At 42.9% G+C, this 13,912-nt stretch overlaps 1 protein-coding gene across 4 annotated transcripts in view; it reads left to right on the forward strand.

The window, feature by feature from the left end:
- The window catches only part of pik3r3b (phosphoinositide-3-kinase, regulatory subunit 3b (gamma)), a 202,440-nt gene extending 189,714 nt beyond the window's left edge, over positions 1-12,726 (forward strand). For all 4 annotated transcript variants that reach the window (XM_058402505.1, XM_058402506.1, XM_058402507.1 and 1 more), the window contains 9 exons: positions 1,870-1,981; positions 3,847-3,945; positions 4,032-4,212; positions 4,641-4,766; positions 5,216-5,358; positions 5,475-5,651; positions 5,777-5,851; positions 6,061-6,231; positions 7,218-12,726. In XM_058402505.1, coding sequence (XP_058258488.1) covers positions 1,870-1,981; positions 3,847-3,945; positions 4,032-4,212; positions 4,641-4,766; positions 5,216-5,358; positions 5,475-5,651; positions 5,777-5,851; positions 6,061-6,231; positions 7,218-7,419 — 1,286 coding nt within the window. In that variant the 3' untranslated portion in view covers positions 7,420-12,726. The remainder of the gene's footprint in view (positions 1-1,869; positions 1,982-3,846; positions 3,946-4,031; positions 4,213-4,640; positions 4,767-5,215; positions 5,359-5,474; positions 5,652-5,776; positions 5,852-6,060; positions 6,232-7,217) is intronic.
- The last annotated feature ends 1,186 nt before the right edge of the window (positions 12,727-13,912 follow it).

A 13,912-nucleotide genomic window follows, 5' to 3' on the forward strand; every position in this document is an offset into this window, starting at 1 on the left:
ATCTTTTTACGAGCCCTCACCGTTTCTTCCAAAAACCATCCTGTGTTAATACATAACAACCCCCTTCGTGAGGATGGTGGCACCCTCACGGAGGCTTTCCACAGCTCTCTGTGTGGGAATCGCAGCGCATGTCGAATAACCACTCTTACTTGCCAGTCCACTCTCCGATCCGTATGCTCCGGCTTTCCACACAAGTCAGCAGCGTTTGATGTTTTCCCCTCGTGAAAAGGGCTGGAGTGTGTCTTTGATTTTCACTTAAAAGGCCGCTGCAGCAGCTCCGGGCGCGTGGTGGACGGACGTTGTGGGTGCGGTGCTGCGTGTTAGGCTTCAGACTGGGTCAGGAGAAGTTTAGTTTGGCTTGGCGTGAGGGTTGTGCCGAACACTGCACCCTCTGTGAGTTAAAGCTCCGTCTTATTTTTTCCCCTCTGCTCCCTCAAAGTCGGTAACTCTTCCTTGCCAGCTGCACCTGGCCTAGTACAGGTTGCCAAAGCCACTACACACACACCTAAACCTGGTCTCGCTCACAAAACACACACACACACACACACATCACAAGCATCGGCAGCTTTTTATCTTTAAAGCAACCTCAGTCACAGATCTACACACCACCTCTGGCTCAGGATAATTACACTGAAATTGCTCTCCATCAGGAGATGTATAGCAGCTTTGCATGTCGTTAGCCACCGACCCGTTGCTGCCCAGTTTAGCTGCGTTTTGAATTGATGACTCCGGACTTGGAGGGGTTTAGAAGCTTAACGCCAGCGGAGGTAATGGGTATAGAGGAATGAGCCATGGAGAGAGGAGGCGCTTCACATGCTAAGTTTTGTGGTCTGATTAGGTCCGTGATGAAGAGCTGTGCACCTTTGACCTCCGCTCTGGAAAGTGCCGCGAGCAGCTTCAGTCTTCTGTGAGCTGTTGCTCCAGCTGTTAAAATGTGTTTGGACAAAAACAGACAACGCATGATACCAGTCACGTTCTGATTCAACAGCAGTCAGACCTCTTTATTTACTACAAATTGAACACTTGACGGCCAACATGAGCGAGGTGCGGGTGTGTGTGTCTTCAGGTATTCGTGTGTCATGAGAAAGCATTAGATCAACTATTTTCTAATGATGGCTTTAGCAGATTAAATATCCACAGTAGCTTCATTTTCCTACATATATATTTCCAGTATCTGTATAATACTAATGAGAAAATAAAATTGTCTGCAAGAACACAAACTGAAGAAGTATCACCAAAGTTAGAGAGATGTTGTGCTTGATATCAACAAGGATCATGTGATTTTTATCTCCGTCAAACAAACTTGGTTCAGTTGTGACTTCGTTAGCGAACAAAGTTTTTGCCAAGACATCATCTGTTTCTCGAGCGCAGGCTCCTTATATCAGTTTTCCTGATTTGCACAGATGGGGCCTCCTTGGCATTAAAAGGCTGCATTATAGGGTTATAAAAAGCAGTAAATTGAATTTGCTGATACCTGCAGAAACCCTGCTTTAGCTGTGTGTGTGTGTGTGTGTGTGTTTAACGAGAAATAGCCTTGCCCTGTTTTTATTTGGTGGTGTTATGGCTTTCTGGTCTGTGGGTCTGGTTAATCTAGCCATCCTTTTTTTTTTTTTTTTTTTTAAATAATAAGGAGAATTGTTGCTCTGTCCACAGTGACGGCTCAAATTTAGATCCTCGCAGCAGCACCACGTGACCGTGGGCCAGCTGTTTGTGTTTTGTCTTGTTCTTTTAATTAGTCTCAGACTTCTGTTTTGACACATGACGCGTTGGATAGGAGATTCTAGCTTTGATATCTGCATATGGTGCTTTATAACGGCTCAAGGACGATTTTTTATGCTCTTATCTCAAAGCTTCCTTTCTCTCTCGCAGCTCTTCCTCCCAAGCCGGCCAAACCCATGACTCCTGTGAACAGTAACGGCGTGAAGGAGGCTGCAAGCAGCTCGTTGCAGGAAGCTGAATGGTACTGGGGAGACATATCAAGGTAAGATGTGTGTCTGTACCTCACACACACATTTCTTCTGCAGAGTGTGCAATTATTCACCCAGCCATGTCAGGTGATGGGAGCCATGAGATCCCCTGCGGATGAGATAAAAGGCTCACCAGGTTTCCACGGCATAAGCTTCCCCTCTGTGTGAAGAAGAAACGTTCCCAGCCCGTCTCCGTCCTCTCTCATCGCTCCCCCTCCCGATCCGTGCCGCCGAGCATCTCTCCCTGCCGACGACGAGTCTCTCGGCACAGTGCTGCGTCATCCTCTTCACTCTGCTCACACCTTTCTCTTCTAACCGTGCACACGCCTGCTCTCTGTTAATAGAACAAATCTCACGGCTACTGGACGAAACTCCTTTTTAACTTCCTCCCTTCCTTATATAGCTCTTATAGGGCCACGACTGCCTGGCAGCTGCTCTAGATTAATTCACCAACTGAGAAGGGGGAAAAACAGAGAGGTGCATTTTATTCAGATAGAGTAGGGGATAGAGGAAGCCTAAATCTCCCAAAATGTCAAACGGTTTGGCGAGTCCATAAAATTCTCAGGTTTTATCAGATTAGAGGGCTGCTTATTGACAGACTTTATCCCCGTGTGATGTTGCGCGCATGGAAATGCAGCCGAGGTGCGTTAAGAATCAGGCAGACATCCGAGACCGCTGCAGATCCCCATTAAACACGCGTGGAGGTGAAGGACCCCATGCAAGCCTCGAGCTTCTTTCAGTTTGACCTGAAATCCTGGCTATTTTCAGACTGTGACTCATTTTGCAGGTAAAATTAGAAGCAACCAGTCAGATCTGGCATTTAGTAGTGAATTTGTTCCTTGTGTGTGTGTAGCTCTTAATGCTACCATGTAACATTAGGCTGTGGATATATTTGGCAACTTATGACTTAATGGCTTGTGTCTGAATAATTTTGCCTCAAGCAAATCCTTTTACACTTAAAGTTCGTGTTGTTATGGATTTTTGGGGGACATTAAAATCCTCTCATTAATGGACTCGGAGTGGTGTGAAAAGTACATCGCTAATACAAAATCATCCAGCTTATGTTCATGCTCTGATTCCTCAAATGAACCAAAGTTTGCCCCGTCTAATGTCCACTTATACTCCAAAATAGGGCAGAATATCTGCATCGGACTAAAAATATGCCACAAACCCCCGACTGCAGACTGTTGAAAAAGGAAAAAAGTTGATAAAGGTATACAGTTTGGTCCCTGCTGCTGCTGCTGCTGAGGAGGTAGGAGCAACATTGAGTGATCAAGTCTTTACCTCAGATGCCCACAGCAGGATAAATATAACCCTCTCCTGGGAGCACTGGATCTGAGGTCAGCTGAGCAACAGCATGACTGAGACAACCAGAGGGCCCAGACGGGGACGAGAGAGAGAGAGAGAGAGAGAGTGTAGACTCATGCAGGCTGGATAAGACAAAAAATAAAAGACCTTGATTTTTCTCTTTGGGCTGCTTTGGAAGCCTTTTACTCTGTCAAGGTCAAAAAGTTTTACAAAAATAGAAACGAGGCCACTTGTGTGAATCTGTAAGAAACTGACACAAGTGTGAGAACATGGCAGTTAACAAGCTGAAGTCTTGAGTGTTAGGAGAAGTAAACCATTTAGAGATGTCTTGTTCGCTTTCAGATGGAAGTATCAGACCACACCGTCGCAGGCTAGTGCCTTCCTCCTCATCCAGAACGAACACACACACTCTCCCGAGAGGAGACCGCAGCATGAGAGCACCGAGCAGAAGCTTTTACCTGTTCATTTGTCTGAAGTTTTGCAGGGATGTCATACGTGCCTTTTATCTGACTGTCTTCATTTTTTCCTCCCTCCTTCTGTCTCCGTATCTGAACTCCTTTTTGCTCTCTAGGGAAGAGGTGAACGACAAACTACGAGACATGCCAGACGGGACCTTCCTGGTACGGGACGCCTCGACTAAAATGCAGGGAGACTACACGCTAACTTTAAGGTTGCAACTGCTTTAAGTATTTAAGCTGTAGATTGTGATGTCCTCTTCGAATTCATCATCTAATGCGAGTCGATTTGTCCTTTTAGGAAAGGCGGCAACAATAAGCTAATAAAGATCTACCATCGTGACGGCAAATATGGTTTCTCAGACCCGCTTACATTCAGCTCGGTGGTGGAGCTCATCAGTCACTACAGACACGAGTCTCTGGCTCAGTACAACACGAAACTGGACGTCAAGCTCATGTACCCCATCTCCCGCTACCAGCAGGTAGAACAACTGCACACCTCTCTCACTCGTTCCTCCTTTCAGCCTGTCTGTCTCTCGATGCCGATGGCTACCCCACAACCCCCTCGTGCTTCTTCTAAGACTCTGTTTAGTCAATGAACACAGCAACTTGTTGCTTTCGAAAGTGCCAAAACAGCAGGATGCTCACAGCATGAAATATTACTGTGCTTATTTGCCACTGCAGCGCACGCCATAAATAATTGCACACATCCACAATGTCGAAAGGCCATCCAGGCATTTATTCCTCCCCCAATCCCCCACCCCCACCCCAACCACAGTGTGTGTTTAAGGCACTCACATGGCAACTGTAATTTAGAAACTACCACAAAAACGTTTGTTTTATTTCTTGAGCAAATAGAAAATAGAAAAAATCTTGAGCACATTTTACAAACTTTCTCTATCTCTCTCAGGATCAGCTGGTAAAAGAAGACAACATTGATGCTGTGGGGAAGAAACTCCAGGAATATCACAATCAATATCAGGAAAAGAGCAAAGAGTACGACAGACTATATGACGAGTACACAAAAACTTCACAGGTTTGTAAAACAAAGATTACAGCAGCATCAGACTGGTTCATTTTAGGAGATCATGCCCTATTTGTTTAAACATAAACGCTCCACTTGTTGACAAAGTTTACAGTACTACATGACCTGCTTTCTACAAGTGGCTAGGTTTAAAATGGGTGTATATTCATAGTCATGCAGTAAGCTTCAGGAACATACCACACAGTGTAATTGCAGCCACATTTGCAGTTTTTGTTCTTTTGTATTGAAAATAAAACAGGATATGACTAGTGGTACATCACTGTGGTAGCACCGGCATACTTCCATATTTATCGTGTATATAATATGCAATACATACTCCTTTGGGACAGGGTTTAGCCCGAGCAGTACGTCACGTGCCATTTGAAGCAGTGTTTCAGTGGTGAGAACCCAATTTGTGTCAGTATTGAGTGCATTGATTTTTCTTTTGCCTTCGCTCGCAGGAGATTCAGATGAAGCGCACCGCAATAGAAGCCTTCAACGAGACCATCAAGATATTCGAAGAGCAATGTCACACGCAGGAACGCTACAGCAAAGAATATATCGAGCGCTTCCGCAGAGAGGGCAACGACAAAGAGATCGAAAGGTAAACACTCGTTTGGAATAATCAGTCTCCCTTGGTCCTAATTCCTTCAAAAGGTCACTGGAAATCCCATATAGACCAGTGCGACATACTAATAACACTTTTTTCCTTTCTGCTAGGATAATGATGAACTACGCCAAACTCAAATCACGACTTGGGGAGATCCACGAAAGCAAAATCCGCCTGGAGCAGGACCTGAAAACACAAGCTCTGGACAACAGGGAGACGGACAAAAAGATGAATAGCTTAAAGCCAGACCTAATCCAGCTAAGAAAAATCCGAGATCAGTATCTTGTGTAAGTGTCTGCTTTTATTTCATGTAGACCAGGGCGTGTTGTGTGTGTGTGTGTGTTTGCGCGAGAGAGAGAGAGAGAGAGAGTGAGTTTTTCCCTCATCAGTAATTTGTCTTTCTTCCTCACAGCTGGCTGAATCACAAAGGCGTACGTCAGAAACGAATAAATGACTGGCTGGGCATCAAAAACGAGAACACAGATGAGTAAGTTCATTAGAAGAGTTTTTTCCCCCCTTTTCCTTTTATTTTTACATTCCTCTTGAGTCGCTATTAGAGCTGGCTGAGAATTCATTTCACCGGTGTGTGTTCTGCAGCTTGCTCACTAAATAGAAACAGGACTTCCTGCACTGGGAGCGTCAGATATTTAGTGCTAGAAGCTGTAACTGCTCTGTTCTGTCTGTTGTTGGGTCCAGCACTTACTTTGTGAGTGAAGAGGATGAGAACCTGCCACACTACGATGAGAAGAGTTGGTTTGTTGGGGACCTGAACCGCACACAGGCTGAGGATCTTCTGCTGGGAAAACCGGACGGAGCCTTCCTCATCCGGGAGAGCAGCAAGAAGGGCTGTTACGCCTGCTCTGTAGTGTGAGTAACGTTTGCGCTTCACTAATTCACATTGTTTCCTACTGAACACTACTCTAATTACACTTAATGCTCCCAAAATACTGGCACTGATGGGGGGGCTGAAGCGTCAGGTTGATTGATTAGTTGACGTGATTAGCGGTGTGGAAAAACCTCGTCATTCCGAGCAGTTGAGTGTGATTTCATACAAGCACAACATGTTCCCGAGTTAACATCCAAGAACTCGTTGCTCCTAAAACCACATTCCTTTTAACCAGCCGCAACCGCATGATGTCATCAGCGTGCGCATCCTGCAGCGCACCGAAAGGTTATGGTGTAGCTCTGCAGTACAGTTTATAAAATAAATCAAAATCCCTGGTTAAATGAAACTCTGCACCTCTTTCATCGTGGGATTAAACGAGCACATTTATAGTTGTATCACACTGACTGGTGTCTAGCTACTGATTTAGAAATACATATTTTATCATTCTAGCTAGCTAAGAGCCACCCGTTTGGCTGGACCGAGAAAAAAAAAAAAAAAACAGAAACTTGGACTGTATCATCTACTCCTGCTGTAACTGGGTTTTATTAACCCTGATCTATTTAAAGAGCATGAACGTATGCTTTAAACAGAGACTACAAAGCTCTTCAGGATAAATGCTATAAATACCTCAACAAATTGCGGGAAAGTTTTAACAAATATAGAATTTTTCCAACCAGAATGCAGAGAAGTTGTTCTTTTTTTCCTCTGCCAGGAAAGCTGACTCAGGTGTATAATAGAGAATGATCACAGCAGCAGTGACGGGTGATTTAGGAACGATAGCATACGAATAAAGCTAAAGGAAAACTGTGCAGCGAGAACCTTTGATACTGGCAGAAAGGTGTTTACTGAGATTTATCAGTATAAATCTGTATAAGACTAAAGTCAGTGACATCTTGAGACTTTGTGAAGAAACTGGCCTGGACGTTTATGACCTGAACTTATCCCCTTCTCTTTCTTCTTTCCGTAGTGTGGACGGAGAAGTGAAGCACTGTGTGATCTACAGCACGCCGCGTGGTTACGGCTTTGCTGAGCCATACAACCTGTACAGCACTCTGAAAGACCTTGTTCTGCACTATCACCAGACCTCGCTGGTCCAGCACAACGACTCGCTCAACGTGCGCCTGGCCTACCCCGTCTACGCACAGATGCCCTCAGGCCCCCGCAGATGAGGCCCTGCCCACTCCAACACACACACACATACACCTTCAAGCAAAACAATATCCAACACGACAAACACTTGCTGCAACACACACCACACACACACACACGTCAGCCACCTTCGGAGTTCTATATTTTTACTAGAACAATTTGGAGGGCATTCTTTCTAAAGACTGCTTGATTTGCACAAGGAAGTTTTAAATGTTTGTGAATGTGAAAAAACAAAAAAAGACAGAAGGAAGCAGAAGAGGCGAGTTTCAGGTGACCCACGCTGCTACCTAAACTCCAGCTGGGACTTTTTACATGCTTCATGATTTAAAGCTTTTTCTTTTTCTTTTTCATTGTCATTCATTTGTACATTTTTATCCCAACCTCCTTTACTAAGTGTAAGGCAGGAAAATATATATGTTTTGTTTCTTCTTTCTCTCTCTCTCTGTCTGTCTCTCCCCTTTTTTTTTTCTCTCTCTCATTGTGTATGCTGAAAAGGCAAATGTATGTAGCAAACAGACGCCTGACACTTTCCAGAGTGTTTCTCACAGTAACTGCTGCTGAACAAGGGATTGTGGGAGGGAACGGAACAGGACAGGGGTAGGGTGGGCCAGGGGGAACAAGCTGAGAGGGCACAAGTGAAAATATGTCATAGTCTTAAAGAAAACAAGCTTGCTTTTATATGTTAGAGGGGAGCTGTCTGTTTTTTTTTTTCTTGTTTTTGTTTTATTTGTTTGCTTTTCTTGCTGGATCTGATCTTTTTGTTGTCTCTTTTTTATTTTTTTTAACTCTTTCTGAGCAGTAATGGTGTTACAGTCCAGTGCAGAGACCAAAGTTAGCATAGGGAGGAAGTCCCATTTTATTTTATTTTTTTTCCTGTGTTCTGTTCATTTGTTTAATGAAAATGAGAGGAAAGTGTTATTTCCCCCTAAAACCTTAGACTCCATAACTAGAGCTCCAGACAAAAATAAAGACTAGAATTTTCTTGACTGGATTTTCTTCTTCTTCTTTTTAATAAAGCTGTTCTTGACACATTTCGATGTGATTCCTAGAACCACAAACAGTGATGAGAGTTTATTTAAAAAATAAACCCAGTCAAGGAAATCTGCTGTCTTCTGCAGCTCTAGTTAAGTCTGAATAGGTTTTAGGGAAAAATGTCACTTCTGCTAATGCCTATGCTAATAAAATGCTAACCACACATGAAATAGAGTTCAGGCCCTTTTTCTTTTTCCCCCCGATGTGAAGCACTTATTTGACATGATAAATCCTGCAGCTGTACGATTTGTGCGGCAAATTAAAAAGGAAAAAGTAAACCATGAAACACTATTTGATGTGTGGTTGTAAAAAAAAATAATAATACCGAATCTCTGTTAATTGTTAAAGACAAAACTTGTGTTTGAATGATGGAGTGTACGAGAAGCGGAAGCAGTGGGTCAGTGATGAGAAGGACTTGCTTTAAACTTGAAGAGGGTGCACGTGTATCGATAGCATGGAGGTCTAACAAAACGAGCGCTGGGGCATCCATCAGCGATAATCACATGCACCGAGACCCCTTTGGAGAAAAATGCTCCTTTTTTTCCACCTGGTGCTTCTTATAAACGAGTGAATGCTTTCATTTTGTCCAAACGGTCAACATTTGACTACTTGTTAGCGTTCATGTCGCACAATAAACAAAAAAAAGAATCCGATAACGTCACGGTGAAATGCACAATAATTACTGGCCACATGACTTCTCATTAGCACTGGACACTCTCTCTCTCTCTCTCTCTCTCTCTCTCTCTTTCTCTTTTCCTGCTGCTCATTGTTTTTGGTACCGTTTCGTCCACGCTCCTCTTTTGACGCTAGATCGTTCAGGCCTGATTTTCCTGGCGCTCGATTGCTTTTTGATGTCAGTCACTTCTCACACACCGCATGGGCAGCTGAAGGAGCATAACGTGCTTATTCCTCCTTTATAAACTCTATGCATTACGTCCACCTCTGTGTCACACTCGCTCCTCTATATTGTACTCCGCACCAGAGAGGTTGTGAAATGTTCTTCACAAGTTTACGTACAAAAACGGTCAAATGCACAGTCAGTATTCCTGTATTCCCCCTCTGTTATATCAGGAGTTAGTGGTCATTCTGAGCATCCGAACCCGGACTTCTCGTGTGGTCGGTCAGGTCGAGCGCAGCTGGCAGGACAGGCGAGGGGCGCGGTTTAGTCGTGTCCTCGTCTCACACGGCCGGCGAGCTCCCTCGAGTGCATGCGCTTTATCTGTCTTCCCTCTTCACGCCCTGAGTGTACGGCTTCGAGATAACGCCACATTCAGGCCCCGAGTTCTTGATCGAAGCCACATGTCCTCACAGCTTGTGACTTGAAGTTGGCCAGACAGTGAAGGATTCCTTTCTCTCTGTCCTCTACATTGCAGCCCTTCCTCTGCCTCGCACCATGGCAACTAGCACAAGAGCGATAGAGGCTCCTCGTGTGACCGCGTGTCACGGCTCTCGCTAGCTGTAATTGCCGAGGAATGAGCAGCGGTGAAGCTTCCCGGTGCACGCTGGGAAAATTTCAAGAATGACCAATGTCTCCACACGGGCATCTCCACAACTTTTCAAACCCCTTCCCAACAAATACTTGATTTCCTCTTCTGCACTATGACCCCATGCGCATGGTGGCAGCCCTGTTCACATGCACAGGGTTCGCTTTTGTTTTGACTTTCTGTAAAACTTTTATAGATCAAAGATTCTATTTAGCGTCTCTCTCTCTCTCTCTCTCTCTCTTTTTGTTTTCCTTTTTTCAAAGATGCAGATTGTTTGTCTAACCTGGGCCACTGACAGGTCCTCTCTCTATTACTTGAACTATTGCATTGCTCACTGTTGAATGTCTTTATATTGCATATATACAAAATATATTAAAGAAGAGGAAATCCCTTTTATGACAGTTCGGAATCTATGTAAACGCATTTATTCAAAAGACACAACTTCAAGTGTTTGGTTGTTTCTTAAAGGGGTTTGCTTTAAACTGAAATACGACTGTTTATTGGATCCTGCTGTCCAATATTGCACACATCATATCGAAGAGACTTTATAGAACAACGTTACAAAGGCTGGCGACAGAGTTGAGGGTTTGTTTTTGCTTTTCTTTGCTTTTCTTTTCTGTGTGTCATACAACTCCTACATTTACTGAACAATTGTTAAGGCTGAGTTGTAAAAGTTGATTTTATTTTATTTTCTTAATTCCTGGCATTGAGACCAAAGATTTGAGTTTGATTGTTGTTCTGAGCGAATGCGTAGTTTTTCCCTATTTTTATTTTTTTTTTTTTTGCATCAATGAAAACTCGAGGTGATATACTGGTTGGGTTTTTATTCGTACTTGTCTTATAAAATAACAACAACAGCAACAAAAAACAGATAACAGACTATTGTGAATTTCATTAACGGAGTATTCTCAGACTGTTGAAGAATCCGAGGCGAAACCTTTCCACCGAGTAACCCTAAACCAGTTAAGAGTTTCATCTTTATTTTATTTTTCTTTCTCCCTCCAGGAAGTGTTTGAACAGTTTAGTGTGCCATCAGTGTTTTCCTTTCCGACCGACTGCTCACTGACACACGCCACCCGAATCCTGTCTGTCGCTCTCACCTTCAGAAAAAGTTAGACCTAGCTGGAGGCTTCAATATATATATATATATATATATATATATATATATATATATATATACTTCTCCTATGGATGTTGCACCGAGAGAAAAGCAAAACTAGTGCACCTAGCAATTTGTGATTCGTCTCAACAACAACAACAAAATACACACACACACACACAATGTGATCATTCTCTGCAGGGCAGAAAAGCAGTGGGGTTCGTTGGGCACTCTTTGTTCACACACTCCACAAAGCATGCAATATTTCATTTTTCTTTTTCATTTTCTTTCCTTAAAAGGTTTCAGGGACAAAAAAAACAAAACAAGCATTGCATTGGGGGGTTCGTATGAAGGACATGTTTACCAGAGGGAAAAAAAGAAAGATGTGGGACAGGGATGCGGGGGGGAAAAAAAAAAACAAAACTAAACAGAGTTAAAGAAAAACGGTGCATTACTTCAAAAGCTCAAAGGGTTCGGGCATGAACCAAAACCTCTCCACTCACCTCGAACTGTCTGCATTGTGATCAGATCATCAGGCTTCGGTTATTTCAAGACTGTTAACGCCACAATGTACCAATCTCTTGCCCTTTCGTGCAGTTCTGCAAAGTTTTATTTGCAGTCGGGTTTGAATATTGTTGTGATTCTCATTGGGGAGTCTTTTATGTTCTTACCAACTAACTGTCACATCATGACACCCAGCACAGCTTCATGGAGTAAAGCTTCTTATATTTAAATAAAGAAGGAAAAAAAAAATGGAAAAATAAAATAAATATGTTAAAAATATATTTAAAAAAAAAAAAAAAAAAAAAAAGCCCACTCTTCCCTCCCACTTTGACATACGTACAAACCCAGCATGCTTCTTTGGTACTCTTGACTGTTGTTTTGTGTAAAAAAGAAAAAGGAAAAGGAAAAAAAAAAAAAAAAAGACGTTGTTGAAACAAGAACTGTTATTTGTCTGTTTATGGTGTTGTCAGATATACATTTTTGATATCGCTTATTAAAAACACTGCTTTTTCAGCTGTACTAAGTTTGAACCCTTGTGTTTCAGTGGACAAGGCAAATATGATATTGTTCCTAAATACTGAGAACGAGGGGGGGAGGGCGTGTCAGCAATAGCAAAACCTGCCACAGGATTTTTTTTTCACTGGATCGCGACAAAGAATCTACCCCAGCTAACTCCTGAGACAGCAGCGGTCGGGTTTTAAACACACACTTTGTCGTCGAATATTTGCCGGACACCAGCAGATATCTCTAGACTCAGCTCGAGCAATAAGCCGTCGGCCCCGAAATCGGCTAAGATCGCCGTATCCCGCGATTCCAAGCGAACGCTATGAGGATAAATCAAGAAATAAAGCGAAAAGCACGCACCAAACTCGAATCTTTTCTGCACTACCTACACATGCGTTCTGTTTGTTTGTTTGTTTGTTTGTTTTCCCTCGCCGCCCCGGTAACAGCACAGCATCTCGTTCCGTTGGTTCGATCTGGAGAAGAAGAGTAGAAAACGTCCTCTTTCTCAGTATTTGAATATCATCCTTTGCTACAGGCTTCTTGATACTCCTCAGTTGTTTTCCACCATATTTTCTCGTATCTGTTAACAATAGTTTGTATCGGTTGTAGACTCTCCATTTGTTATGAGATGAACTCATGTATATTCTTCAATGGAACTCCACAATATTCATTTCTCTTGCGGAATAAAGAAAATATTTTGTCCAGGTTTGAGTTTGTCTGTGTTCTTTGTCCTCTCCCTGCTTTGTAGAAATACAAAGCTGTGTGTTTTATATATATATATATATATATATATATATATATATATATATATATATACAGTATATATGCAGCACAGCGTTTTATGAATTATTTATTTTCCACACTGAAATAATCTCGATGGGTGTGAAGGCTGTGTGGACGATCGCTCACGAGAGAAATCTGCTTTAAACTGCTATTTTCCCTTTCATCTCATCTCAAGTCTTCAGACACCGAAGATCAGAAGTGATTATAAAACCTGCCTCATTTTTCCTGAAACTATATCATGTCCTACTGACTACTGAACTATTTGATATAAGCTCTAAGCATTTTTAATGCAGTGCTACAGGTTTGTTTTGTTTTTTAAAGCTGTATAAAAAAAGCAGGGTGGCTCTGGTTACTCCTGATATACGACTAGCTGAAAGCGCTAACACACAGGCAGCCGAGGATTTTTTTTAATCACCTACATTTGTATGTACGTGGTGTTTTTTTTAGCGCTCTTAAAGCCCTCAGCTACCCCCTGGCCATGTACGACTGAATGGCAAACAGGGAAGAAAAGAGAATAAGATAGCAGCACTGGCCTAAGAAGTGAAAACTCTAACAGAATACTTTATAATATAGAGTTACGCAAGGCATGAAGCACAACGGTTACAGGAAACTAATCAACGACAGGATGGTGTGTGGAATCAGTGTGGTGTATGAATCGTACTGAGGAAGTTGTGGTCAGAGCACAGGGGCAGATATGATACAGCACCCCTGAAACAGGGAAGGGTTAAAGGCCTTGCTCAATTGCCCAACAGTGGACCAGATAGCAAAATAGTTCTGGCCCAGATCTGCCCCACACAATGCACTTACACTCGGCCCACATACCACAAAGAATGACGGCCCTTTGGTGGTCCATATCTGGTTTGCCAGAGGTGGGCAAACCATGGGCCAGCACAAGGCCAGCAATGGGCCACACCACATAAACCAAACCATAACCGGGCCAGAAAAATAAATAATAATAATAATACAGGCGTTATCATTAAATTTACAAACATGTTTTGCCCTTGCGGTCAGTTTGACCCCAGCAATTTGAACCTCCAGAATATAATTTCTACCCATGTTTTTCTTTTTGTCAGGAAATTTATGTTTCTTTCTTGACTACCTAAATAG

Source organism: Hemibagrus wyckioides, linkage group LG11 (genome assembly GCF_019097595.1).
Source record: "Hemibagrus wyckioides isolate EC202008001 linkage group LG11, SWU_Hwy_1.0, whole genome shotgun sequence".
NCBI classification, from domain to species: Eukaryota; Metazoa; Chordata; class Actinopteri; order Siluriformes; family Bagridae; genus Hemibagrus; species Hemibagrus wyckioides.